The 27812-nt window shown below is 38.1% G+C and overlaps 1 protein-coding gene across 1 annotated transcript in view; it reads left to right on the forward strand.

The window, feature by feature from the left end:
- LOC103184928 (alpha-1,6-mannosylglycoprotein 6-beta-N-acetylglucosaminyltransferase A) overlaps window positions 1-27812 on the forward strand; it is a 60500-nt gene that overhangs the window by 18795 nt on the left and 13893 nt on the right. The window contains exons 4-13 of the mRNA XM_042346795.1: window positions 3944-4111; window positions 10823-10887; window positions 11594-11683; window positions 16022-16093; window positions 16604-16765; window positions 18269-18438; window positions 20105-20239; window positions 23778-23911; window positions 24602-24735; window positions 26444-26593. Of these exons, the coding sequence (XP_042202729.1) occupies window positions 3944-4111; window positions 10823-10887; window positions 11594-11683; window positions 16022-16093; window positions 16604-16765; window positions 18269-18438; window positions 20105-20239; window positions 23778-23911; window positions 24602-24735; window positions 26444-26593 (1280 nt within the window). The remainder of the gene's footprint in view (window positions 1-3943; window positions 4112-10822; window positions 10888-11593; window positions 11684-16021; window positions 16094-16603; window positions 16766-18268; window positions 18439-20104; window positions 20240-23777; window positions 23912-24601; window positions 24736-26443; window positions 26594-27812) is intronic.

Consider the following 27812-nt stretch of genomic DNA (forward strand, 5'->3'; position numbering starts at 1 on the left):
TTCGCTCACAAATATACAGTCAACTCACTTTACAGTATACTCTGTGAAGTGCTTTGAGACGTCTAGAAGACATGAAAAGCGCTATATCAAATGCAAGGATTATTATTATTAAACTCTTTTAATCTCAAGAGATTACAGTATTTGAGAAGGTGATGAGATTGAGAAAGCACTAGGATAAGAAAGAATGTGAGAAAGCTTAAAAATACGTAGAAAGCAAACATGAGATTGGAGGCTGAAACTGAGCTGTGTAGAATGTTATAGAAATTAGTTTATTTAATTTGGAGGATTACATCAATTGTATTTAAATTGTGATATAACATTTTACATGGCGCCTTTCACGTCAGGAGGATGTTTTGAAGCGCTTCATGGGATTTATTATAAAATGTAGTGACTGTTTTTGTAAGCAAAATAATTGAAAGACAGATGATTATTTTTGTGTGATGTGTTTTGATTGCTTCATTTCTAAAAAAAATCTGTTTATACTAAAACATTGAGTATTTGCTGTAATAGCACACCAATGAACTAATCACTTCCTGTAGCCTAGAAACTAGAATATTGTGCTGCTTTTTCAGTGATAACCATATCGTATTGACAACTGAGATGAGGAAAACTTGTATTGAAATGACATTCAACAACAGCGTGTAATTATACAGCACCTTTCACATAGTTTGAGAGTCTTGAAGTACTCAAGAAATGAGCTGCAAGAAGGGAGAGTCAAGGATGTTCACCAAGATCAGACATGTTTTAAGGACGGTTTTACAGTCATGGAGAAAGCAGGGTGAGAGTTGTAGAGGGCAAGGGGCATATTTGCTGAGATCTTGGATACTCATGGTGGGAAGAAGGAATTAATTTCTACTTTGGAACAATAGTCAGAAAAGAGGAGAGTGGAGGCAAGAGAATGTGCCAGGGGAAAGTTGCATAGGTGTTCAGAGCCATGAAGGAATTGAAGGACAGGAAAGGAACTTTTAAGACAGTTCCTGGAAAATTAAGAGTCAATTGGACCTAAATAATAATCCTTATATTTGATTGAGTGATTTATCATGAAATAATCAACTTCTCATAACTCTTCACAAGATTTCAGGGAAAAAGTAATGACAAACAGCTGTGAAGTGTACAACCAATTTTATCCGTGGGTTGTTGGTTGGGACACCAGGAAAAATTCTCATCTTTTCAGAGATTGAAGTTATGGACGTGAGATGCAGGAGCTGATGCAAATTATAGAGTTTGGGATTATATGAAACTAGTATAGATGAGGGAAGTTGGCTGAGTATTGGACAAATCTACTAAAGCAGCAAAGCTATGAGTGAGGATTTCAAAATCAGAGGTAAAGAAGTAAGAGTGTCATGCTGTGGAAGTTGAGCAGAATTTGAGCCAGAGATTGATGATCTGAGCCAGAGCTGAGAAGATGCTGACATAAAATGAGCAAGATTCAGTTTTAGTAATATTCAGCTGAAGGACATTAAGGCTCACCAGAACCTTAATGTCTTGTTTGACCCTCATCTATCCTTTCCAACCCACATCCATGCCATGACCCACCCTGCCTTCCCCCACCTCCGCAACAACGCCCGGCACCACCTCCTGTCTCACGCTGCAGGCTGCTGAAACCCTCATACATGCTTTCATAACATCCAGGCTTGACTATGCAAACTCCGTGTTTGTTGGCCTTCCCAACTCCTCCCTCAATAGGCTACAGATCATCCAGAACTCCGCAGCACGTGCCCTCTACCGCACCAGGCTCTGTGACCCTATCACCCCTTGCCCAACTCCACTGGCTTCCCTTCACACGGAGGATACAGTTCAAGCTCCTGGTCCTCACCTTCAAAGCCCTCCATGGGCCTCGCTCCCCCCTACCTCTGTGACCTCCTAATCCCTTGCCAACCTGCCTGCTCCCTCCACTCAATGGCCTCCGGCCTGCTTTACATCCCCCGCCTTGCCCGCCCCACCATTCGCGGGCAGGTCTTCAGCCACTCTGCTCCCACCCTCTGGAACTCCATCTCGCAGTCACTCTGCCTCGCCCCCTCCCTTACCTCTTTCAAGACCCATCTCAAGATCCTCCTCTTTGACCGTGCTTTCAATCACCCACCTTCCCCTCTGCCCTTCACCCTCCCCAATCCTGACCCCCAGCTCGGGTTCGAAACTTTGATTGTCCAGCACCTTGGGACGTCCTCCAGACATGAAAGGCGCTATACAAATGTAATTTTGTTGTTGTTGTCTGACAGGCAGTACATCTTCAATGTATAAGAAGAAATTCAGATCAATTCATCTCCATCATTTCCTAAGAGATTTGGATGGAGGATTGAAGGAGATCAATTGTTTGAGGCGGAAACATCATGTATCTTCATTCCTCCTGAGGGTATTTAATAAAAAAAAGCAAATCCTATATCACTTCTGATTTCATGAGAGTGAGTGCTGTCACTACACTTGACAGAATTTACTTGTGCAGCATTTTTATGTTATAGGTACCATATCAAATGGTAAGAATTCTTATCCAATACACTTCATGGGAAACTGGATCACAGTCAGGTTGACAGCAATACATTTTTGGAGCCCTGTTCAGGCATTCATATTTACAACTCTCACCCCAGCAGGTGTAGCATCAGTGCTTTGAAAGGTTTAAATCAAGCTTTTATTTAATTCTGTAAGAGTGTGAGTCTGCCAAATTCTGCCAAATGCAGTTGCAACCTCACAGTGATGCTTATTAGATTTAATCTACGGCTCAAGAAAAGCATCACTAAAATAGGCAAGATCACAATTTTAAGGAGCTTGACAAGTTTATCATGCAGCGAGGTATTTTTGAAGTCCTACTATCCATAAGGGAATTTTGCTTCTGTCAGTGTCGGCGACTCTCTTGGGGAGGAGCGAGGAGCTGAACTGTCTCCAAGGTTACATGCCTGGCAGGGGAATGTTGAAATCGAGCCAACCCTCTGGGATGGTCTCTAGTTCGGTTGCTGTACCAGGCGGGTCCACAATAATCCAGGGACTGCTGATGGCATCACATCCAGCCTGACTCATCAGCAGGACCTGGAAGGGCAGACCAGTCACTGGGGGGAGGGAATCCTTCCACTCAGCTTCTGCTAACCCTACAAGCCAAAGAACTAATGGGTAGGAAGGCCCGAGCTGGACAAACAGCGGGAAAGCTTGCCAATATTAATGGCAAGCTATGTGGATTTAGCTGATTAGAATCCAACAGTCCAACCAACGCACATTTCAGGGTCCCCGATCCTTGGGTCTTGCCAACCTGCACCCTAATACTTTCTAGAATTAGGTAAGCAGGATGCATCCCTCCAAGGAGAGAGTGCACATTCCATTCAACAACAACAACTTGGATTTATATAGCGCCCTCCACGCCGGATGGCGTCTCAGAGCGCTTTACAGTTCAGGATCCCAGGACCGAGCCAGAGGGAGGGGTGGGAAGGTGACTGAAGGCGCAGTTGAAAAGAAAGGTCTTCAGCGGAGACCTGAAAATGGGAAGGGAGGGAGTGAGAAGAAGGGAGTGAGGAGGGCAGTTCCAGAGCCTCGGGGCATAGTGGCTGAAGGCACGGCCGCCGAGGGTGGAGCGGAGGACTTGAGGTCCAAGGAGGAGGCCAGACCCGGAGGAACGAAGACAATGGGTACTGTGCTGAGGAGAGAGGAGGTCAGAGAGGTAGGAGGCTGCAGAGGAGTGCAGGGACTTGAATACGTTCAAGTATTCTCCACCAACAATCTCAATGTATATGTGGGATGGATGGAACTTTGGATACTCTTAAGCATGGTGATGGGCTTCCCCATGTGTCAGACATCCAGCTGACAAAAAAAATAAGTGTCAGGAATTTAATGATGAATGTTTGTTTTTGTGTCAGGAAATGATGTAGTTTTACTTAAGTTTTCGTTTTTGCTTTGAAATAAAATGTATTAAAGGAAGTAATACTTCTAATTATGAAATGTTTCCTATTTTCTCTTTCAGCTGATCTAAAGAAGACAATTGCTGTCCTCCTTGATGACATATTGCAGCGCCTGGGGAAACTGGAAAACAAAGTAGACGACATTGCTACAATTGGCTCTACAAACAGCACCAACAGTACAAGTGGGAATGTTGTTCAAGCTCCTCCCAGTAAACAAGGGAATGTTCCAGGTAGCGTTAGATAGCAAGTTGGTAAAGGGCCTAGAAGACTGGATGCTGTTTTCAGTCCCCTTATGCTATAATGATCTTAAAATCCTATTGATTTTTTTGGAAGGTTTCACGTTTCTGTGCAGATCAAGTACAGTAAGTATCTGGTGCTCAACTCCATCTCAGTTTTGAGATCATTATGTATGGTTTCAATTTAAATGAGAGGAAATGGAGTTTATTTGACACGCTACAGTGCTGGAAGTAGCTGTCTGTGAATGCATATCTTTGCAAATATGGCAGATGATTCATATCAGAACAGTTAACTAAGTTCTATGATGGTGGCAAAAACATTCAGTGAATGAGAGAGTTCATTAGCAATGGGTTTGAATATTCAGAAGATGGATTTTTTAAATTCAGTATAAATGCATAAATTGCTATCCCGTACCTATGCTTTTGACTTGGAGAATCAATAGAGCATCACTCCTTAAAATATATTTTTTAAAAAAAGAAGCACTGAATAAACTAAGCATGCAAATTAACTGAGAATCGCTATTAAATCATGAATAATAGACTAGTAGTATTACATTCTTCACGTATGTGAAGTGTTCTGAGATATCATACACACGTGATGGAAATAAATTAATTATTCAACCTTCTGAAATAATCTGAAATAATTATATTTGCACTATCATCTTCAAAGCTGTACTAATTTTTAAAATGAATACTTAGTTCTAAAAACCTGGAGGTTATGAATCATTAACTAGTTTGAATAAAATCATGGGTTTTTGTCTAGATGAATAAAATTCTGTTTTCTTATTGTTTAACATGGATTTTCATTTTAATATTGGGTGTTCATCTGCTTGCTGTGCTTGCATTTGCTATGCAAGTTCACCCTGTACACAGTATACTTTTCTAGCTCATATAAAGGCAATTGATGGAAGCAGATTTAATATGCTCCTCTCCTAGTGTAATTAAAGATACATTAGTTTATAGCAAAGCATTTTTGACTTGATTTTATCAGGTATCTATCTAAGAAGTTAAAAACTGAATTGCTGCGATACTGTCTCAACAAAGCAGTGAGGAAGTTGATATTGCAGATAACATCTGTACAATTTTGAACTGGGAGAGGCCACTCATAAATTTAGTCGCTGTAAGTTTTTTTTAATTTTAAAATACATACGTTGTCTTGTTGGAGCATATTGCATTGTTTTGCTAAATTGTTTCCTATTAAGCATTGCAAATTTAAATATCTATTTACTTATTGTCAATTTGTTCTGTTTTAATTTCTTTTACTTGCTCAGCAATAAATTTCCATTTCAGGGCTTATGGGGTTGTCACTTTGTGCTTGGTTTTAGGTGTTTCTTTCATCTCTGTAGTTCCCAGAGTTCTTTCACAAACCAGCAGGTAGGAAAGCTAAGTGAAGAAATTTCACATTGCTGTATATTCAATTTTTAAAGAAAGGACCCTTTCAAAGATTGGGCAAACACTTTCCACCTTTTGAGTTTAAATTCAGTTTAACCAGATGTAATGAACAATTTCTGCACTCCATTAGCTTTTAGGGCCCTGCGTGGAGAGAGCATGAGCAATTCATAGTAAGCCTAGGCCCATAGCACAAAACTCTTCACAAATTAGTAGTCTCAGGGAGGCCATGAGGATGTTTGATGTGTGAAATGGAAAACCACTCCAATGCAGTAACACGTGCTCCTGAGATTAGGGTGAACGCCGAGAGAGTTTTAATTCTGCATCTTATGTGGTGAATTTAATGCTGACACAGTATCATTTTGCAGAATTAATGGTCCACTTAATGAGCACAGAAGTTTACAAATATTTGCTTCCTAAATAATTTCCCAACTTTCTTACTCATGGAATATTTTGCAAACAAATAATTAACCTTATCTCACAGTTGGAATATTTGATCAATTGAATTTAAGAACTAAACTCTGTTCCGTATCTATTGAAGTAAATCATTTTCCATGGGCCTGAAATAGTTTATCATATTATATCTATCACTTAATTTATTATAAACATGGGTTTCTTTTAATATTGAGTGTTTACCTGGTTGCTGTGTTTGTACTTGTTATGAAAAGTTCACTTTGCCCAATTATACTGCTCTGGCTGTTAGCTGTGTGATCACATTCATTTTTGGCTTTCAAAGCAAATGAATCAACTCTTACTTTTCTCTAGGCTTTCTTTTGCCATATGCATTTTAATTTCCATACCTTTTTAGCAAAGGTGTAGAAATTCTGAAAGGGAATCAAATTTCCATTCTATCATGGTTCTCAGATGTTGATCATATTAATGCTATCTTGTCATTTCTGTCCAGCTAGTTTTGATCACATGCATCTATTTATGAAATTATGAAGCTGATAAAATAAAAGATGAATGTTAATAATAAGCAGACACAAACAGAATAAAATGTAATGTTTTGTAGAAAATGCTAATTTCATTAAATACTTTCCTCTCACTATCATCTTGACTCACTTGATAGCACTTTTGACTCTGGGTCAGGAAATTGTAGATTCAATCCCCACATTGGGCCTTGAGCTCACAGTGTAGACTGACTGGGGGAGCATTGGATTGTTGGAGGTATGATCCTTTGGATGAGACTTTAAACTGTGCTTCTATCTGCTTGTTCATATGGACATTAAAGATCCCATAAAACTATTTGTGAAGAGAGTTTCTCCTGATAAATACTCCTCCAAGATAAAATTGGACATTCATATCATAGCTGTTTTGGGGACCTGTTATGTGCAAATTGGCTGCCGTTTTCTTGAATGCACAGTCATAACCCTTGACAATAATTATTTGTCAAGTGCTTTAAGATGTCTCAACAACGTAATAAGGCACTATATAAAATGCAAATATCATAATATTATTAGATATTTCAAAGTTTCTGTGTTATATATCAAATGCCAGGATTATTATCTGTTCTATCTGTCTTCTATGTGATATTAAAGCTCAGAGTAGTTATGCTGGTATGGACATTGCAGATAATTGTATTATTTAGTCTCTTCAAAGGATAAAGTTGTGATTAATTAATTTAATGTTGATGTTGCATTCAACAATTTCAGTAGATTTGGGGTAGATTTCAAGATGTTGCACACTAATTTGTCAAAGTGTGATTACATTCGTAGCATCATGGTTGCTGCGTTTCCTGTTATGTTGCGGAATGGAAATCTGATTATTTTCAATTAAGTAGTTATTTTATTGCTCTTTTTTTCTTGGCCGCAAGTTTTTATAATAACAGATTTCTACACTATCAACCTTTATATTGTTTTTGCTGCTTCTTCACTTGTATGATGGAGACGTGTATTTTGAAATAAAAATCTGCCAGTGCTGGATCTACCGGTATTTATTGCAATTTGCACAACTGTAGAATTACTATTACCAAATAGCTGTTTAATAGTCCAAATGGGTAAATAAATCAAAGTATTAGAATTATTTTTCCAGACGTTTAAAATGGTGGAATTGTTTAATTAATTGTTCACCTTACTTAGTTTGTGTTTTTTTTAAAAAAATCTGTACAGCAAAATAATGTGCTGCTACAAAGTTTGTTTTATTACATGTGATATTGTTTTTGGAGCTTTGTGGTTGGAAGTATCTCTAATAAACTTGATTTAAAAGGCTTACAACTTTATTTAACTTTTCTGATTTTGTCTGGTTCTTTCTTGTTTTCTGCTGTTATTTAATGTACTTGTTACTTGTCTCTCTATCCTTAATGGTGCCTGGTGCTACAGGTATTACTCTCTCCTGGTCCCAAGTGGGATTAAAGGCGTAAAATTAACTTGTAGTTTTTAAGAACTTCTAGTAAACATTATAAAATCTGCTGGAAACTGAAGGTTTTCCAGTCTGTTTTGAAGAAGGTTTGCTTGTGAATGTATTTTATGTTGTCTTAACAATTTTTAAAACTTCACTTGACAGTTTTTATATATATATATATTATATGTATGCATTTAAAAATATGGCATATAAAATTTTAGAATCAGATCTCCCAGGTTGAAAACAAATGTAACCCTAGATTTTCTCATGCCTTAGGGTGATCTTTCCATTTCTTGCCTTCTCTCATTGTGGTTTATCTGAACATGATCACCAAAATTGCAGAATAATGTTCTCTATATATGGAGAATCCAATTTTGATTTACTAAAACATTTTTTATTAGAATTAATTATTAGAATTAAAGCTCATACTTTCTTATATATGCCAGCTGGCTGATTACAATTGGCTAATTGTAGTTAGGTCAATTAGCTATGTTGAAAATATCATTACTTTGGATTTCATTTTTCTGCAGTAATACAGTACAGGGGAACATTATAGAAATATTTTATTACTATCAGTACAATTAGCTGGGGATTATGATGAGCTGTGCAACATCAGATCAATTTTGCTTTGGGTGTAGTGATAGGTTATTGGCAGAATGCAGAATTATAGATCTCCACTCTTTTATAAATAACTATTTATGGCGCATGTTCTGTTGACCTAATACAAATTGTGAGTTAAAAATATACTTTTTACTATGCTTCATCTAACAATTTTTTTTTAAATTTGGTAGTTAGGGGTAACTTGCTTGGAAATTGTATTTTACTTAAAAGAGGTGAAAGGTGCATAATATTTCACTAGATTGTTATAAAGGGAGCCCTCAAGTATCCAGTAGGATTGTGCAAGAGCTCTTTAATGAAATATAATTGGGTATTGCAAACTCTGATTTCTATTTTACTATGTAATCATCAAAAAGCAAATGTTTTTTAAAACGCATAAATGTGACAAGATCTTAGTATTGACACCTTCTGGACCTTTTCTCCCAAACTGCAAAACCACAATATTTTAACACCTGGTTGTGCTAAAGAAATTTTCACATGACAAACAAGTTCGCCAACCATAAAACTGAATATTTTTATTTTGTACTTTTGCAAAATCGTATGGTGTAAAATAAATGGATAAAAGCATAAATCTTAGTGCTTGATTTGGTTGACTTTTACGTTTTAAGAACCTCAGTTGGATTTTTGCGTTAATCCTTTTTCAGGAAGTATCACTTTTTCAGAAAAATAAAGAACGTACACAAATTATGCCAATAAGCAAAATGCATTTTGTGAATTATTTAATTGGAAGATAGTGATCCAACTCAAAAAATATTCAACAAAAAGATAATCAAGGAATAGTATGGTTCTTTAGTGTATTCATTTAAATTTATGCACAATTTATCTTTTAATATCATTCAGTACAAAACCAGATGGAATATGGTATTCCTACAGTATCAAGTCTAAAAATATTAAGAACTAAACCAATTCTGCACTCACTTTACATTTATTTATTCACATGTGAAGTTGGTTTATTGGTATGTTCAGCTATCGTACTTTCTGAATAACAATTTAAATTTCTGTCTGATGCAGGACAAATTGCAAAAATAAAATCATGAGTGTAACAAGTTGGAGATGTCTTCCAAATGTGCTTAAGTAGAAAGCATATGTTACTATTGGCACTTGGCAGTGTCAATATTTCATTTTTAGTATTAAGTGTCACAGAGCAAGCAATCTGAAATGTCTGTGTGACAAATGATTAAAATATAACAGCATATTGCAATTGTATAGCGCTTTTGGGAGGACGTCCCAAAGCGTTGGGCAGTCGGGGATTTGGACCTGAACTGGGGTTTGGGACCAAGAGAGGAGGAGGGCAGAGAGGGTAGGAAGGTGACCAAAGGACAGTTGAAGAGGAGGGTCTTGAGACGCACCTTGAAGGAGACAAGGGAGGGAGGCAAAGGGACTATGGGATGGAGTTCTAAAGGCTGGGGGCAGAAAGGCTGAAGGCCCGCCCGCCAATGGTGGGGTGAGCAGGCTGGGGGACATGGAGCAGGCTGAGTGGAGGGAGCGGACAGGTCTATATGGAGTTAGCAGCTAACAGGTCAGGAGGAATAAGGCAGTGGAGGGCTTTGAGGCGAGGACAAGGATTTAACTTATAAAGGGTAAACTCTCAATTTGAATTTATTTAGCTTCTCTACAATCATAACTTGTCAATATAAAGTTTGCAGTGAGAGATACTAATCATCTCCCAACGGTATTGAACTACAAGATCTAGTATAATGGATAGTCAACTGAATTACAGACGTGCATTTGATACTTGGGTAGCTTTGGGCATGAGTATAATTGTGTGATACACAACTGTGTCCCTCTGTATATAAAATGATATGCAATTATACAGTATATATGTGTTAGTAATGTTTCCCATAATATTTGTAACTTGCATATGAAATATATATTGGCTTTATTATTAGCTCAGTTGGTTGAAACTTTGGTCCTTTGGTTCTGGGTTTGAATTCCAATGAGTACTCTCAGCACCTTGTACCTTATAAATATCATGACTAAAACTTGCGAAACAATGTTCTAACAGGACATTGCTCGTTCGACCAGCACTTTAAATCTAACAATATCTGTGTGATAACCATTACACAGTTATAGTATAACAATGTATATAGACATATTTCAATAAGTGTACAATTCCTTAAGCGTACAAGAATCAATTGAGTTTTTACTTTTGCCTACTAACCAACCAGTAGGAAGTAAACATTTGTTGATGAACAAAGCATTAGCAAAGCATTACTATAGACATACAAGATTACAGAAAATTCTTATCGAAATTTAAATTATCAGAATAGCTGAAGAACCTGAACACTTTCAAATAGTTAACTGCTTCTTGTTGGATAACATATGTATAAACTTTAATAAAACTTATTTTTATTTCAGTGATTTCAGACCTGTGTGGTTTAACATCAATAGATGGTTTTCCACATTGTGAAGAGAAAATAATGGTGAGTAAATTATTCTTTTCAATCAGATCTTTTGTTTTTTCTGAATGATTATTAAGGTTAGAGATGTCAGTCAGTGTTTTGGAACTAGTTTAAAGATCATTTTCAAGGTCGCAAGATTGGTTTGAATGAAAAAGAGCCATCTGATCTCATCCCTCCAGAATACCCACCCAACAGAATTCCCATCATAGTATTGAGCTGCATGTGAAATTAGTCCAGCGTCCTCACCTCAACCACCCTTCCTGGCATCCTGTTCCAGTTGTTAGCATTCTTCACAATTGATAGCTATAAATGAAATCCAGACTCAGTTTTTTTTGACTTGGGTATCTAGTAACTATGTAGCTATCAAAGAAACATAAGTTGAAATGAGTGTGCTACTCAACATCACACTACTTTTTTTAGGAAATGGCATCAAGGAATTACACATTGCTGGAGTTGGCCTGCTTGAGTACAGATTTATTTCTTCACCAGATAGTGGCCTAAAATATTTTTCTCTGTTAAAAATGAATTAAAAATCAGTATGCTGTCTAGGAATCCCAAAATAAACAAGACACAAAACAATTGAATTAACACGCTGCGTACCACATTTGCAATCCCGGTGTTTCGGATCATTTTTTTTATTCATACATAATGAATGGATAATTGTATATTCTCCTGCTGTCTCAATGCTATAATTTTCTTACCCCTCTCCCATCTTATTTTTCTGCAGTGGATGAAGGAGATGTGGCAGTCTGAATCTTGTTATGCAAATTATGGTGTAAATGGATCTACGTGCTCATTTATTGTTTATCTCAGTGAGGTAGGTGTTGCATCTTTATACATGAACTGTTTTAATATGAAGATTGGTATACTCATTGAATTACAGGTTAACATTGGAAAAGAGAATACTTTTTTGTATCCAGTGCTACCATTCGATACTCCCAGGTCAGATATACCACAAATGCAAAAGAGTTCCTTCTTTCAACTTGCCCATGTTTGCTATTTATACATTTAATTACTGTCCTATCTACTTCCATTTTGCATGAACAGAATCACTCCAAAATTCTATAATTGATTTATTCATGTTAAAAGGTTTATCATTATTTAATATTATAGTTGGAGATAATTGAGTTAAGTAGTTGGGGATAGAGTTATTGATCAGCTTCCCAATAACCACATTCTGATATTTAGTTTGACGTGACGATTCGTAGTGTGTTGAAATACTCATTCTAATTCAGACTAAGTTAATTAGAAATCAGTGGTTATTTGTTACTGATACGGGACTTCATGGAGTTTTGTCCTTTTTTTAAATAAATAGCAAAATACACATTACATTTTTGTACTGTACTTTAGTAGTTCAGACAACAGAAACCTCTGTTATTGGCAAACAAATTACATTTGGAATGTGATTTGTTTGATGTGTTCAAAATATTTTACACAACATTTTTGGATATACGAGTGTATCAACATTCAAAACAGATTCACATAGGGCGTGTTATTCCTGTTTGACTGGCCATTGCCAACAGTGGAATAATAACATGGCATCTGTATTGCTGAAAATCAATTTTTTTGTTATTGTAACAAAAGTAAACTCTTTGCAAAGTGTTAGTCACAGATATTAGGCAACTCAAATTATAAATAGCTGAATTGATGCATACTCCGTGTAAATGGGTAATCTAATCTGCCAATGATGCTCTAGGGCTCCTCTTGCTTTATTGTTATCTTCGTAATAAGATTTTTAAGATTGCACGAAAATCCTTTGTACAATAGGGAACATGTCTCATGTAAAGTACCAGTGAACATCTATGCACCCTTCATATTTATTCGAATTGTACCTTCATTGAAACTGAAACATTTGAAATAGTTCTGTATAAATGTCCAATATTAGATTGAATGCTCACAGTTCTGGGGTCAATTTGAACATTTAACTTTTATTACGGGATAATAATCTATGCACTGAATTATTCCTATGTGATATTTATCCATCGATAGCCCTTTGGATAGCAGGATTGTGGACAAGTCTATATCACCAAGTCTCTCTGATGACCCAAACAAGCTTGTCACCCATCAGGAATGCATTAGATTGCCAAGGACCTGCTTGGCATTTATCAGAATCAATTTGAACTGGGATTCAAACCCACAACTTTCAGATCCAAGATAAACTAACTGATCTATCTAGGATGGATGCAAAACTGAACTACTAAGGATAAATGTTGTACTTTGACAACAAAGTTGGATAAATGTTGTACTTTGACCACAAAATTACCCAAATAAAAAAAATATAAACAGTATTTCTTTAATTTAATATTCCTTTATTTTCTTTATTAGGTATCTGTTTCCCATTGTTTCTCTTGACCATTTGTTTCACTTTTAATTATTTTACAGATTGCATGAAGCTTTGTCTGCTTGGCTGATTTGGGGAGGATAAAGAAAGAGCGAATGAGAGAGACAGTGAGAAAGAAACAGATACAAGACAGGGCAAAGGCAGCAAAGAAACCGATCTATAAGCAAAGGCAGTAAAAATACAATTAAGTTTAGAAGTAAAAACTTGCCAGAGAAACTAGGATGGGAGCAAATGCTTTTGAAAACAAGACATTTGAAAACATGGCTTGTAGGGAAAAACCAAGCCTCAGAGGAAAGGCACAAAATGGGTTGTACATTTCAAAATAATGAACAGTGCAGAAGGAGACAAATTAATTGAAATGATTTTTCACCATGAATAAGATTGCCACAATGTTACTCAGTTCAAAGCACGCTGCAAGCTCTACTTGGACAAGGTACTGGAAGGCACACAGTGAAATTTGTCACAGTGCAAATCCATGCCTTCAGGAGAAGAGGGAGAGAAAATACTTGTAATAAATAAAACGAGCTGCCAATTAAAGCAATTCTCAAACATTTACCAGCATTATTATGGGTGAAGAAATTATTTTGAAGAAAGGGAAGATTAAGAGACAAACAAGAGACGGGAGAAGTTGTAATGGGGGATAAGGACATGACAGAGTCCTTAAATGGGTACTTTGCATCTGTCTTCACCCGAGAAGACACAACAAGTCTGTCAACAATAGACATCACCAAGGGGATAAGGACAAGGAGCAACTTAGGGATATTTTCATTATTAGAGAATTGGTGCTAGGGAAACTGTTAGCACTAAGAAGTGACAAATCCCCTGGTCCGGATGGCTTGCATCCCAGGGTTTTAAAAGAGGTAGCTTATGAGATAGTGGAGGCCTTATGTCTGATCTTCCAAAATTCCTTGGATTCTGGAACAGTCCCCATGGACTGGAAGATCGCAAATGTCACACCACTATTTAAAAAAGGTGGAAAGGAAAAGATGGGGAACTATAAGCCAGTTAGTCTCACATCAGTGATAAGAAAATTTTTAGAATCATTGATTAAGGATGTGGTAGTTCGGTATTTAGGGGGGGCACAATATAATTAGGCCAAGTCAACATGGCTTTACAAAAGGGAAGTCATGTTTGACAAATCTCGTAGAGTTTTTTGAGGATGTTTTGAGTAAACTAGATAAGGGTGAATCAGTGGCTGTGGTCTATTTGGACTTCCAGAAGGCATTCGATAAGATGCCACATAGAAGGTTAGTCCAAAAGATAGGGGCCCATGGAATTGGGGGGAGCATATTAACATGGATTGGGGAATGGTTAACGGGTAGGAAACAAAGAGTAGGGATAAACGGGTCCTTTTCAGATTGGCGGGATGTGACTAGTGGAGTGCCACAAGGATCAGTCCTTGGGCCTCAGCTATTTACCATCTACATCAACGATCTAGATGAGGACATCAAAGTTAATATATCTAAATTCGCGGATGACACAAAACTAGGAGGAAGTGTCAACACAGAGGACAACATTAAAAAAATGCAGCGAGACATAGATAGGTTAGGTGATTGGGCAGGTAGGTGGCAGATGAAGTATAATGTAGGGAAGTGCGAAGTCATCCACCTCGGTAGCAAAAACAGTAGAGCGGGTTATTTTTTAGAAGGGGAGAGATTGGAATGTGTTAGCGTCCAGAGGGACTTGGGTGTCCTTGTACACCAATCACAGAAAGTTAGTCTGCAGGTGCAGCAGCAATTAGGAAGGCGAACGGTATGTTAGCATTCATTATGAAAGGATTAGAGTATAAGAGTAGGGAAGTTTTGCTGCAACTGTATAGGGCCCTGGTGAGACCACACCTGGAATACTGTGTGCAGTTTTGGTCTCCTCATTTAAGGAAGGATGTACTTGCCTTGGAGGGGGTGCAGAGTAGATTTATTAGGTTAGTACCAGGGATGAAGGGGATGAGTTACGAGGATAGGCTGACCAATTTGGGCCTATATTCTCTAGAATATAGAAGAATTAGAAGGGATCTTATAGAAACCTATACGATCATCAAAGGACATGATAGAGTAGATAGTGGGAGATTGTTTCCCCTGGTTGGAGAAACTAAAACCAGGGGTCACAACCTTAAAATCAGAGGCCAGCCCTTTCGCACTGAGTTGAGGAAGAACTTCTTCACTCAAAGGGTGGTGAATATATGGAACTCGCTACCCCAAAGGGCTGTTGACGCTCAGTCCTTGAACATATTCAAGACTGAGATAGATTTCTTATTACAAAAGGGATTAAGGGATATGGGGATAAGGCAGGGTCAGGTTATTAGCTGGAGTTAGATTAGAAGATCAGCCACAAATGAATGCCGGGGGAGGATCGAAGGGCCAAATGGCCTACTCCTGCCCCTACATGTTATGTTATCAAGAGTGGTGTGATTGGCCAGAGCATCGGAGCACTTGCAACCCAGCAAGGCAGGAGTTTGTACCTGTGGTCTTCCACTTTCTGACTCATTGATATAAGTTCTACTATTGTGGGGAAGATCTGAGAAGAGGCTAGGATCTTGCCCACTGATATGAGAGAGTCATTCAAGAGCTCTTGATGTGTAGTTCCGAGCAGCTAGTTTCAGCAAGGCAGAGGCTGCAAGTCGGTACCTTGACTGCCCTGTTGGTTGAGAATGGAGCATGGAAGAAATAAGATTAATTTGGGGAGATGAGGAAAATAACTCTTTGTATTTTGAAAAAAGTGGTTTTGTTGCCTTCAACAGAAAGGAAGTGGTATTCTATATGTTGCTTCTGATTAATTTAATATATATTGATTGTGCAATTTACACATTTTTTTCAGGTTGAGAATTTTTGCCCTATGCATCCAGTAAGAATAAGGCAAATTGCAGATGACACTGCCTTAAAACCCAAGGTAAGAGAACATCCTGTTATTAGTGTATATTTAAGACGTGTTTTGAAATATCTCATTATTTTAATAACCAATTAACATTGTGGAACTTCTTTATAGTTAGCTTGGAGCGCTAGTTTTGCTTAACTTTTCTATAAATACAGAAAATATATATTTGAATCTCCAAGTGCAGGAAGATTTTTGCTAGTTATTCATAACTTGGTGATAATTGTGTTTTGTGTCTACACCAGAAATCACAAATTCATGTGGTGATGTTAGTACCTGATAATCAGAAGCTAAATTATTAAATGAGTTTGATTTATTGTGATTATTTTCTGCACTTATGTACATACTGGATAGCAAAATCAGATGTTTACTTGGGTGCCTAAAGATTATATTTAGATATACCTTAGATAATTGTCATTGAAATGTGATCAGAAAGCAAGGAAATAGAACTATTTGATAATATAGGATATCTAAACCCAAAGATTGTTGGGTTTAGTTCTGATACATTGATATTTTCCTTGCTATTAGGTACAAATTTTGGCTAGTCTGGAAGGTTTGATTGAATTACTATCTTCACGAGAAGAACTTTTATGGATAAAACAACGAATACAAAGGATGGAAGGAAAATGGATAACTGCTTTAACATCTTTGGTTAAAAAGCAGAATTTAGAACATCAACCAAAGAAAAAGGTACATATTGATCAATCTAGATGGTCACAAAAATTCATTTTTAAAAAAAAGCATGTTTGTAACTATGCAAAGAGAGCTTATATTTTTATTAAAATCGTGCGTTGCTGACAATATCAGCATCTATCAGATCTATCAATATATACAAAATACATTGGCAACTGCTCTCAGTCAACTCCATCCCGGAATCCCTTCACCTCAGTCCCTCCCTTTGCCTCTTTCGAGGCCCATCTCAAGACCTTTCTCTTCTCCCATACCTTCAGTCATTCTCCCAGCCCCACATCCCCTGCCCTCCATCCCTCTTGATTCCCACCCCCAACTTGGGTGCAAACACTTGACTGTCCCAACACAGTCATCCCGAAGTCATTAACAACAACTTGCATTCATATAGCACCCTTCACGCAGGGCAGCGAGCTTGATAGTGGCGGAGTCTGACCCTGAGCCCAGAAAGGGAGTGAGGAGTAAGCACAAACAAAAAGGAAGGTCTTTAGGTGAGATTTGAAAGCGGGATTGGGGAGGGAGGAGCGAGTCGAATGGTTTGAAGGAGAGAGTTCCAGAATTTTGTGGTAGGAGCCGTGATAGGAGGAGAGGGTGGAAGGAAGCGTGGGGGTGGTAGGTGACAGGGATGTTGGGGAAGGAGGAGGCAGCCAGGCAGATGTTATCTATCATAGAGATGAAAAACTCCAGGATCTCTTCGCACTTGGCATCTGAAGTAAGGATCGAGGGTGCTTGAGAGGGGAGTGGAGGAAGTGCTGGGTAGTGGAGAACAGGATTTGGGGGTTGTTTTTGGCTTTGAGAATGTCCTATGAGTAGTAAGCGGTTTGGGCTTGAGAGAGGGAGTGGTAGTAGGTATGAAAATGCTCGAACCACAATTGGTGAACTATGAAGCTGGTTTAGTGCCATCTGTGCTTGCGCAACCGGGTTTGGGATGTGAGGGAGCGGAGATGATTGTTATACCAGGGGGAGCAGGTAGGCTTGGACATGGATCTAGTTTTCAGGGAGGCAAGGGAATTGAAGGTTGAAGAGAGGTGATTGTTTCGCAGCTTGACAGCTGTGTCTGGATCACTCCGGATGGAAGGCCAGAGGGAGAGAAGGTCTGAGGATCAGACCGTGGGCAGAAAAAGATGGTGGAGGGTTTGGAGGAGGGAGGATGATAGGAGAGGGAGATGAAGAAGTGGTCTGAGATGGCCTTGTCTGTGATGGACAGATCAGTGATGTCTAGACCATGGGTGATGATGAGGTTGAAAGGTTTGCTATGGTTGTGGGTCAGGGTGTTTCCACGAAAGGCACTATATAAATGCAATTTGTTGTTGATGTCCTTTGTTTAAATGAGGGACCCACATTGTATTCCATTTACGGCCTGCCCAATATTCATCTTAATTGACTCATTTCAATGAGTCAGTATTTGATATACCTGGAGTCAGTATTTATGGAAACAAAATTATTGTTTCATTTACTTTATTCCATTTTGATTGATGTTAGAACTAATTTGTGTTTTTTTTGAAGATTTTATTGCATTTAGGTCTTTTGACAAAGGAATCGGGATTTAAAATAGCTGAGAACGCTTTTAAGGGAGGTCCACTTGGAGAGCTGGTTCAGTGGAGTGACCTGATCGCCTCTGTTTATTTACTAGGTCACTCCATGACACTTTCTACATCAGTGATGGAGCTGAAAAGGTAAAATATACTGCAACCTACACAAACATTTGGATAAATCTCTTAACAGATAAACAAAGATTGATGTCAAGATTGGAATTAATTAGTTGTCTGACCATCCTCTTCATTTCAGTTTTTTTGCTATAGATTTTGCTTGAACTAAATACAACAACTTGCATTTATGTAGGGCTCCTCATGCAGGGTAGCGTCCTAGAGCTAATTTCCTCTCCCATTTATTGACAAAATCTGCCTCCCTATAGCTAGTCAGTTCCACTATTCTACAAACTAAATGAAATATGAAAATAGATTTAAAACAAATATTCTTGCTTTATCTTTTAGTTTGGGATTGACTAAAGTAGACTTAGAATGAAAACATTAAAAATGCAGAGAATTAGCCACTGCCCCAAAACTTTAGAGCTCTCTCCCCCAGCCCCTCTGCCTTTCCCACTCCTTCCCCATTTTCAGATCACACCTGAAGGTCTGCCTCTTCAACCATGCAGATGGTTACCTCCTACCAACTTGCCGTCAGGCTGTTAAATGCTCTGAGATGCTACACCGTGTGAAGGACATTATATAAATCCGAGTTGTTGTTGTGGTAATTAGGCTCCATATGTGTTAGCTTTTAAAAAAAAATTTCTGTAGTCTGCACTGTAGAGTGTTCATAAATATGCATCAAGCTGGTGGTGTCACCAGAGTGAATGGTGAAGCACAGACTGACCAGGGTCAGAGAGAGCTGGAGAGTAGGAGGAATCCACAAGAGTATTCAAATCAATCAACTAAGAATTCCACACGTGTCCAGCAGTTGTTGGCCCAAACCTCAGAATTTACTCATCAGCTACTTGGCAAACATCTGCCTTCAGGATGGTGGGAGAATCCAAACACAACAACTTGTGTTGTGCCAGCCGCCTTGAAGTTCTCATGGTCTAAATCTAGTGCTGTGTACTAGGTTCATTCCACACTAACTGCTTAATCCAAGCAGTTAAACCTAAACCCCCTCTTGTGAGGGGCTTTGGTAAATAGATGTGCCATCTATAGGCATGTTTACTGTTGGGCCCGGGATTGATGACTGGGATATAGTAAACTGGAACATGACTGCAACAAATTGTAAGGGAGGTTGAATAATAAGGATCTTACATATGTTGACAATACATGCAAATTGATTTTCTATTTAAATTTCTTGTCTGTGGCTATATATTTATTGTACTTTAACCACTTATTGATAATGAACCTTCAGTCATTTTTCTCCCCAGTTTCTCTACCTCGCCTCCATTAATAATAACAATAATAATCTTTGGATTTGATATAATGCCTTAGAATGTCATTGAGACTTCTCAAAGTGCTTCACAGTACCTACTGTTTACAGAACCTATGGATTGACTGTGTATTTTGTGGGCAAAATGCTGCAGCCAATTGCACACAATTCTATCTACAAATTACTATAAATAAATTATAATAAATTCTAAAGGTATCTAAAATACCATTCTATCTAGAAAATCCCATCTTAAAACTTACCGCTTTGACTGTGCCTATGACCTGTTTCCCCTTCTTCCTACATTGGCATCCAACCCCCACCACTGTGAACCACTCCTGAGATTATCCTATGTGAAGGGCATTGTATAATGCAAGTCGTTTTTTGTTGTGAATCCATGAATGGTAAAAACATTTTTATTTTAATTGTTTGGGTTAGTCACTTGAGCACCCTCACTGGAAATACTGCTGGATGTCCTATCAGGGGAGAAAAGCTGCTGGACCTTATATACATTGACATTGTAGGTTTAAAACAACTGAACAGTATACTTGGAGCATCCTTTACCCATTATCGGTAAGACTATGTGCACTCTTTTGCTTCATTCATATTATCAAGATCTGTTATTTAATGAGTAATTTTCTCATACCTCAGGCCTCCAACTTCTCTCTCATTATCACAAACTTTATTGTCTTTCTCTATTTTGTTACAAATTACAAATTGCCATTCTAGATGTTCTTGAATCCCATTCATTCTCATGTTGTTGCATTTAAGATTCATGGTACCATCTCCTTGTTTTAACTCATTCTTTTCCCAGATCCTCAAGAAGGTAGAATTCCTCAGTCTTTTCTTTCTATGTGCATTGGAGTCCTGTAGCTCAGTGGTTAGAGCACTCGCTTTGCAAGTGAGAGACCTGAGTTCAATTCCAGGCAGGTCAGGGCGAAACCTTGGGCAAGTTTCCTTACTCCACACAGAGCCTAATAATAATCCCTCCAAAAAACAAAAACAATAATAAATTGGTCATTTTCAATCTACGACTGTTTGTGGGACATTGCTGTGCGCAATTGGCTGCCGCGTTCGCCCACAAATATACAGTCAATTCACTTTACAGTGTGTTCTGTAAAGCGCTTTGGGACGTCCTCCCGACGTGAAAAGCGCAATATCAAATGCAAGGATTATTATTATTATTTAAAATGAAAGCTTCCCTTATTGTCTTGTTCTTGCCTCCACTTCAGTTTTGAATTAATCTTGTACTATGTTACTTGGGTTTCTAAATTCAATCTAATAATCTCTGCATAGGAGTGCAGACAAGCAATACTGTTTTTTTTGAGTTGTGTGAGGGCTAAGGCAGTGAGACTGGCAAGTAAGAGCAGACTGGCAAACAGAGAGAAGCAGTCTGGCAAATTGACATATGCTAATTAAACTCGGGTGCTTCTGAGAATTAGATAATGTGCAAGTTTCATCCATTTCTAGGAACATGAGTAATCACCACTGCTATTATTTTGCCTATTCAGTTGTTTTGTGTATGTGTCCCTTTTGTGTGTATGATATCTATTCAGCTTTAAATATTAGAAGGGCTTTTACCATTTATTATGCTTTTGGTCATTTCTATTATTTTTAAGCATTTCTGGATTGTTTAGAACTATGGAACCATAGAAATTTAAGTCTCAGAAGGCCATTCGGTCTGTGCTGGCTCTTTGAAAGGTGTAGTGTTGTAGGAGTTGTGCAACACGTTCCTATGCCACTGAATTACTGGTCTCACAAGTTGCTGTGTAGCATTGGAAAGCAAAGTCAGGCTGAGGATCACTCACAAATAATAAAGCAGTCTCAAAGGTGGAGGCAAATGGACAGTTCACATATCATTTGTTCAGCCACAGTTAGTGCATGGCTGCCAGAAACACCAACAAATAATGAAAGATACCTTTTAGACATTATGCACCTTCTGAGATATATAAAATGAACATGAGGTGGAAGAGAACAGTAAGCTACATGGAATGGTTGGAACAGTGTTGTAGAATCAGTGTAGATTTAGGGAAATTTCGATGTTTAGGTGTCATACATATGTGGAATTCTTTCTGCTTTAGATGATCTCAGCATGGTGATGGATTTTTGCATGTGTCAGATGCCAGACTAACCAACAGAATATATTCTCAATTTCAGACATTTTATTTGAACTAACCAGAGGTGCACAGAGAAGACTATCTGTGCATCAGCAATCAATCCACAAATGATGGTACAATATGAGGAACTTGTCATTCATGAATTCTCACCTAACTTATCTGAATAGTATATCCCTAGGGTTAGCTGTGCTCAAGCCTAGTGCACCTCTTTTTGGAATGACATGTTGTGTCAAGATCATTGTGTGGGAGAGGGAGGAAGAGAGCGAGGTCTTGCTGAAAGCATGCATATTTTGCCAATTCTAAAGCAGCATCAAGGTCCTCACACTCACAGAAAATCTCTTCATGACCTAGCACCTTCCTAAATCTCTGATTTCCTTGAATCCTACTCCTCTGCCCGCCTACTCCGCTCATCTAACACCGGCTGTTCTGCACCACCATTGGTTGACGAACCTTCAATCATTACCAAATTGTTGTTACTATTGTAAATGTTCAAGGACCGATCTATGACACTGGCAAACGCTGCATGCGGTATACCATACAATATACATTTATGTAGCACCTTTGATGTCAGTAGGACTCTCAAAGTACTAAACATGAGCTGGGGGTGGGAGCCAAAGGAAGTGGGCAGGGGATAGATGACCAAAAGCGAAGTACATCTTGAGGTATGGACTTTGAATGAGGTGAAAGAGTCAAACAAGATGAGAAGGTGCCGACGGGAGCCTCGCAGGAGAGCCTCTGTTATAAACTTATATATAGCTGAAGTTAGAGCTCATTAACAGCAGGGGTCCTGGAGTAGAGGATGGAGGCAGAGAGATAGAGTTGGGTGCTATCCGCATACATTTAGAAGTGAACCTTACGTCTGCTGATGATGTCACCAAATGGGAGGATATAGATTGTGAAGAGGAGAGGACCAAGGAATGCGCATGTCATTGTGTGGGAGCAGGAGGACATACCATTTGATGAGACAAAATGGAGATGTTGGAATAGGAATGAAACCAGAATAGGATGAAACTATCAAGGTGAAGCAGAGAGGAGAGATAGTAGAAAAGAATGGAGTGGTCACAGATGGAAATAATGTTGTTTGTGACTTTGACCAGGGCAGTCTTTGTGTTGTGGATTGGGTGGAATTCGGATGAGAGGGACTCATGCAGAGAGTTCTGAGTTCACAGTTTTCTCTCATGTCATATTAGTTTTATGTTCCTCAAAGACCTGAGCAAGTGATCGTTCCTGAAAAGTGAACGAGGACCCGCTGAATCTGAAATAAAAACAGAAGTTGCTGGGAACACTCAGCAGGTCACGTTTCATGAAACACTGAAACGTCATCGCTGAAACTCACTTTCCTCTCTCCATAGATGCTGCCTGAGTGTTCCAAGCGACTTCTGTTTTTATTTCAGATTTCCAGCATCTGCAGTATTTTGCCTTTGGCCCATTGAATCTGAGTTGCCAATTCTTTTCTAACAAAAGTATGCAGGTCAGGGGTAATAGATTCTTTTCAGCCCTGGTTGTTTTCGTGCTTCAACTTCCTGGTATACTTCATTACCAACTGTTTTTATTGTTCCCATTCAATAAGCACAAATTTGACAAAACTATTTTGCACATTGTTGTAGTTTTAATTTCCATGGTGTTTCATTTTTAAACCAATAAAACCAATTAAATACTCAAAAAANTTAAATACTGAACAAAACAGTTCATCTTGCTGACAGTTTGGGAGTGTAGATCAGGAGCAATGGATTGTTTTGAGCCCCTTTGTAATTTTTAAACTTTAACTTCCTGATATACTCCATTACCAATAGTTTATGTTGTCCCAACTGAATAGAGACAAATCTGCCAAAACAGGATGTTCCATATTGTTGTAGTTTCAATTTACATGGGCGTTTAATTTTAAATGAAAAGAAGATAATTAAATAATGAATATAGTTCATCTTGTTAACAGGTTATAAGTGCATATTCCAATGTAGTGTTGCTAGTTTTCAAACAGGTAATATTCTTTGTAGGTGTGTGCTGCGAGTTCTTGATTCCTTTGGAACTGAGCCAGAATTTAATCACGCTCAATATGCCAAGAAGAAAAACCATGGGTCGCCTTGGGGTAAACTCAATCTGATCCCAAAACAGTTCTACAACATGTTTCGTAAGTACATTACTCAACCAGCTCATTCATTGGTTTCTTTTACATGAAATTTGCACAATCGCCACTTTGGTGGGGTACTGGAGGGCAACCAATATCAATTGGAACTGCACTGCAGGAGGCTATGGACCAGTAATAAAGGCATACATTATGCTTTGTGGAATCCTGTAACTTGGTGGTTAGAGCACTCGCCTCGCAAGCAAGAGAACTGGTTCTGTTCCCGCAGGGCGAAATGTTGGGCAAGTTTCCTTATTCCACATGCCTCTGTTTAGTTAGCAGTAAGTAGGAACCCAGTTGTTAGTCGATTGGCGGATTGCTTTTCCGGGGGTAATAATTCCTTCCAAAAAAAAATAATAAATTTTTATCCACACTCCCAATATCTGATGAAATAATTAGGCAGGGTTGAGATTGAAGTCTCAGGACTCCCTTTTTCCTATAGAACTGAAAACAAGGGACTGAAGTCAAGGGACTTTTGTCAATCTCAACAGAAATCCTAATATTTTATAAATATATATGAGAGAAAATAATCCTCAGACCACCAAGACCAAATTGTTACCAGCTGACCCCTGCAATCGGATCATCTGATTCACTGGCTGTTTTAATCCTGTAATTGTAGAAATAGCAAGCAGATTTATAACCTGTACATTTCAATTAAGAAAGATTAATTTACACTATTTTCTGATGTGTTTACAGCCCACACACCTGACAACAGCTTCCTGGGCTTTGTGGTGGAACAGCATTTTAACAGTGATAACATCACTCAGCTTCGTAAAAACCAAAGGACTAATAAAGCTCTGGTTTATGGTAAACTGGCAGAGTATTGGGAGGTATGCACTTTTGCCTATTATTATCAATAATTCTTGGAACGACGTAGCACCTTATCACACCATTAAGTGTCTCTAATTTATTGTGTATTTGTTGGCAATTGTAAATGTTCACTGAATGTGGAACAATGTGTTAGCACATAGCCCTGGAACTTGAAAACTAGATGAAGAAAGGGGTTAATGAAACTCATAAGAATAAAACTGAATGAAGCCAATGGGATAATATTAGCCTGTCTGCTGACTTCAAACAAAATAATAGAATTCTGCCCCAAAATAACTTATTTAGTTTGTACATTGGTAGTTTAATTATTCATTGTACCCTGCCCCAAAAATGAATGAACTTCTGTACTTATCAAGGGTGATTGGCAAGGTATTGAAGATTTTGTAAAATAAATAATAATTAAAATATCAAAAACTGAAACTGCTAATGCAATGTACTTAAAGGATATTAGCACCTCTTTTAAATGTGATTATTCCTTTTAAACTGTAAGGAGGAGCATTAAAACTTACAGATAGATGCAAGCCAGATGTGCACCCTATTATTTTTATATTGGTGCAAAATAATCAAAGTGGAGGCTCATCAGCTCTGCCTGTGACACTGAGGCAAGCTTCATTGTTGATAGATTAAGGTTAGTCAATGTAAAATTACATTGTTTACCAAGATTAAATTTTAATATCAGTATTTTGGAGACATTTAAGAGGCTACATTATGTTTCCACATCAAGACATGAACTCATAGTCTAGACTGACACTTCAGTTAAAATGATTGTTCACCAATCATGGTTGTTTGTAACCTCTGCATTTGACTACAATTGCCGGAGATTGCTGTAAAGCATTTTTAGATGTTTCAACATGATAAACGTCTGTAAAATGCAAGTTTTCTTTCTGATTTTACAGGCTACCACATACAGTGGAGCCATTTGTAATGTTTTAGGATACATAAAATTTCAACCTGAATGGTTACAGTGAAGCCAACAGCAGATTTGATTGAGCATTGATCCAACACTCAAAGACAAAATGGCAGTTTACAGGTCATGGGGTCACTGCCAGCATCACTTTCTGTTTGCTGCACATTCACAAAGCACAAAGGGATATTGCAGAAACCGAATGACCCAGAATTCAGCCATTTTATTATTATGATTATTTACTTATTCATTTTAGTACAGAAAGCTAAACTGGCAACGTCCAGGTAATTACGTCTCCGCCAACATTGCTTCTTACTTTGCACATATCCAGCAAAGCAGGAAGTTATGTTGATTGCCAATGAATGACCCAGAAGTCGACCTTTTTAGCATGAAGAGTCAGCTGGGAGCGAGCAGTGCCGACTGCATACATGAGCAGTCAGTTGGAGTGAACAGTGCAACAATGTAAAAAAACAAATACTCTCTATAATAAATCACGTTATAATGAGGCTGTATTGTAGATTATGGCAGTGAATTGTGCTCTGTGATGTCCGAGATGCTATCCTCCATGAAGGGTGCAATATAAATCCAAGATGTTGATGTTTTGTTAATGTTGAAATAAGTAAATAGGATCCCAGAAAAAAGTATTATAGCCTCCAATTTTTTTATAATTTTCCACAACCTTCTCAGCAACCCCTCTCATAATGACTGGAGCAATTAATGAGAATAGATGAGATTTGTTTGAGCATTTTAACAAAAGATGCTTGCACTTTTGTAATATTCTACTTGCTTTCTTCTCATTTTCACAGGATAAAACCTCTTACCTGGATATTGTCAGAAAAAAAGCTGAGGTCCATGGTACATTTCACAATGAACATAGAGTACAGATACCGGACTATGTTGTCAATCATGGAATTCTCAATGGGCTAAACCTTCAGCTCTTGCTAAGCAAGTCTAAGGTTCGTAAAATAAATTCAGAGGGTATACGGGCATCACATTTAGGTAATAATAACATAATACATAGTGAATTCAAAAATACTAACTCAGCAGTGATTTCAGCAAATCATGAATGCAGTTCAAATTTAAATGCAACCAATAGTTAATATTCTATTATATAATGTAGTTGTGTGTGTGTGCGTTGTGAAATCGTGCAACATAAAGCGACAGTCACAACCAAAACCTGCTTAACAAATCTGAATTGAAACCCAATTGTTGCTGGGCTTTTAGAGCATGTTTCAACCTATAATTTGAAATAGACCTGGTTCACTTTGATCCTAAAAGACTGGCAATGTTGCTGATTTTTGTACTAGGTAGAGAAGAAAGCCCTGCACAAGACAACATCGTTTTCCCTTTCCCTCATCCAGACTGACAGTGAAGTAGTGTTTAACAAAACATTTCTCAACAGGTTAGTTAGGATTTTTTTTAGGTTAAATCAGTATTCCCACTCAAATGCAGATCCATGCAGTAGCAATTAAAAATGGTCCTTAATAGCTGCAACAAGTGGTTTTGGGCAAATCTATCTGAATATAGTTGTGGAGGTTTTCTCCCTTTGTGGCAGTTATTAACTAGGGTGTCCCAACCAATGGAATGTTTCATGATACGTTGTCTATTTTTTCAACCAAAGATTTATATCTAATGCAGAATGACTTAGTTTTATTTAGGGTGAGACTCCACTCTCCTTTCCCTTTACTCCAAGAGGATTAACCTAAAAAAAAATTCCTAGCTGAGAGGGCACTATGCTCTGTGTCCTACTCCCAGGTCCTGGCCAATAATATCACTATGAAGCAGGTCACTGGAAGGCTATCCAGAGCAGCCTTTGCTGATCCGCCTCTTATTTACGACTCTGCCACTTATTTACCTCCTTGCTGTGTGAGCAGGGCAAAGAGGTAAATAACAGTTTATTTACAGTAAGTACTTGACAGCGCCCCGAGTAGAACAATACAGATCAGCAGAATCTTAAGCCTTAAAATGCTGTTCCACCTTGTTGACCCAAATATATTTGGTATTTCTCTTTGGATGCTGTTATAATTTTTTTAAAAAGATTCTCCAGAGATCATCAACAAGAAATGCGGTGGGAATGGAAAGCACTCCGGTTGAAAATGTTTACTTGCTTTGGGCACACATCACTCACAGCACTAAATTTGAACCACCTCTACTTATCATTGATCATAATCGCTT

This window comes from Callorhinchus milii, unplaced genomic scaffold, assembly GCF_018977255.1.
Source record: "Callorhinchus milii isolate IMCB2004 unplaced genomic scaffold, IMCB_Cmil_1.0 Scaffold2, whole genome shotgun sequence".
Classification (NCBI taxonomy): Eukaryota; Metazoa; Chordata; class Chondrichthyes; order Chimaeriformes; family Callorhinchidae; genus Callorhinchus; species Callorhinchus milii.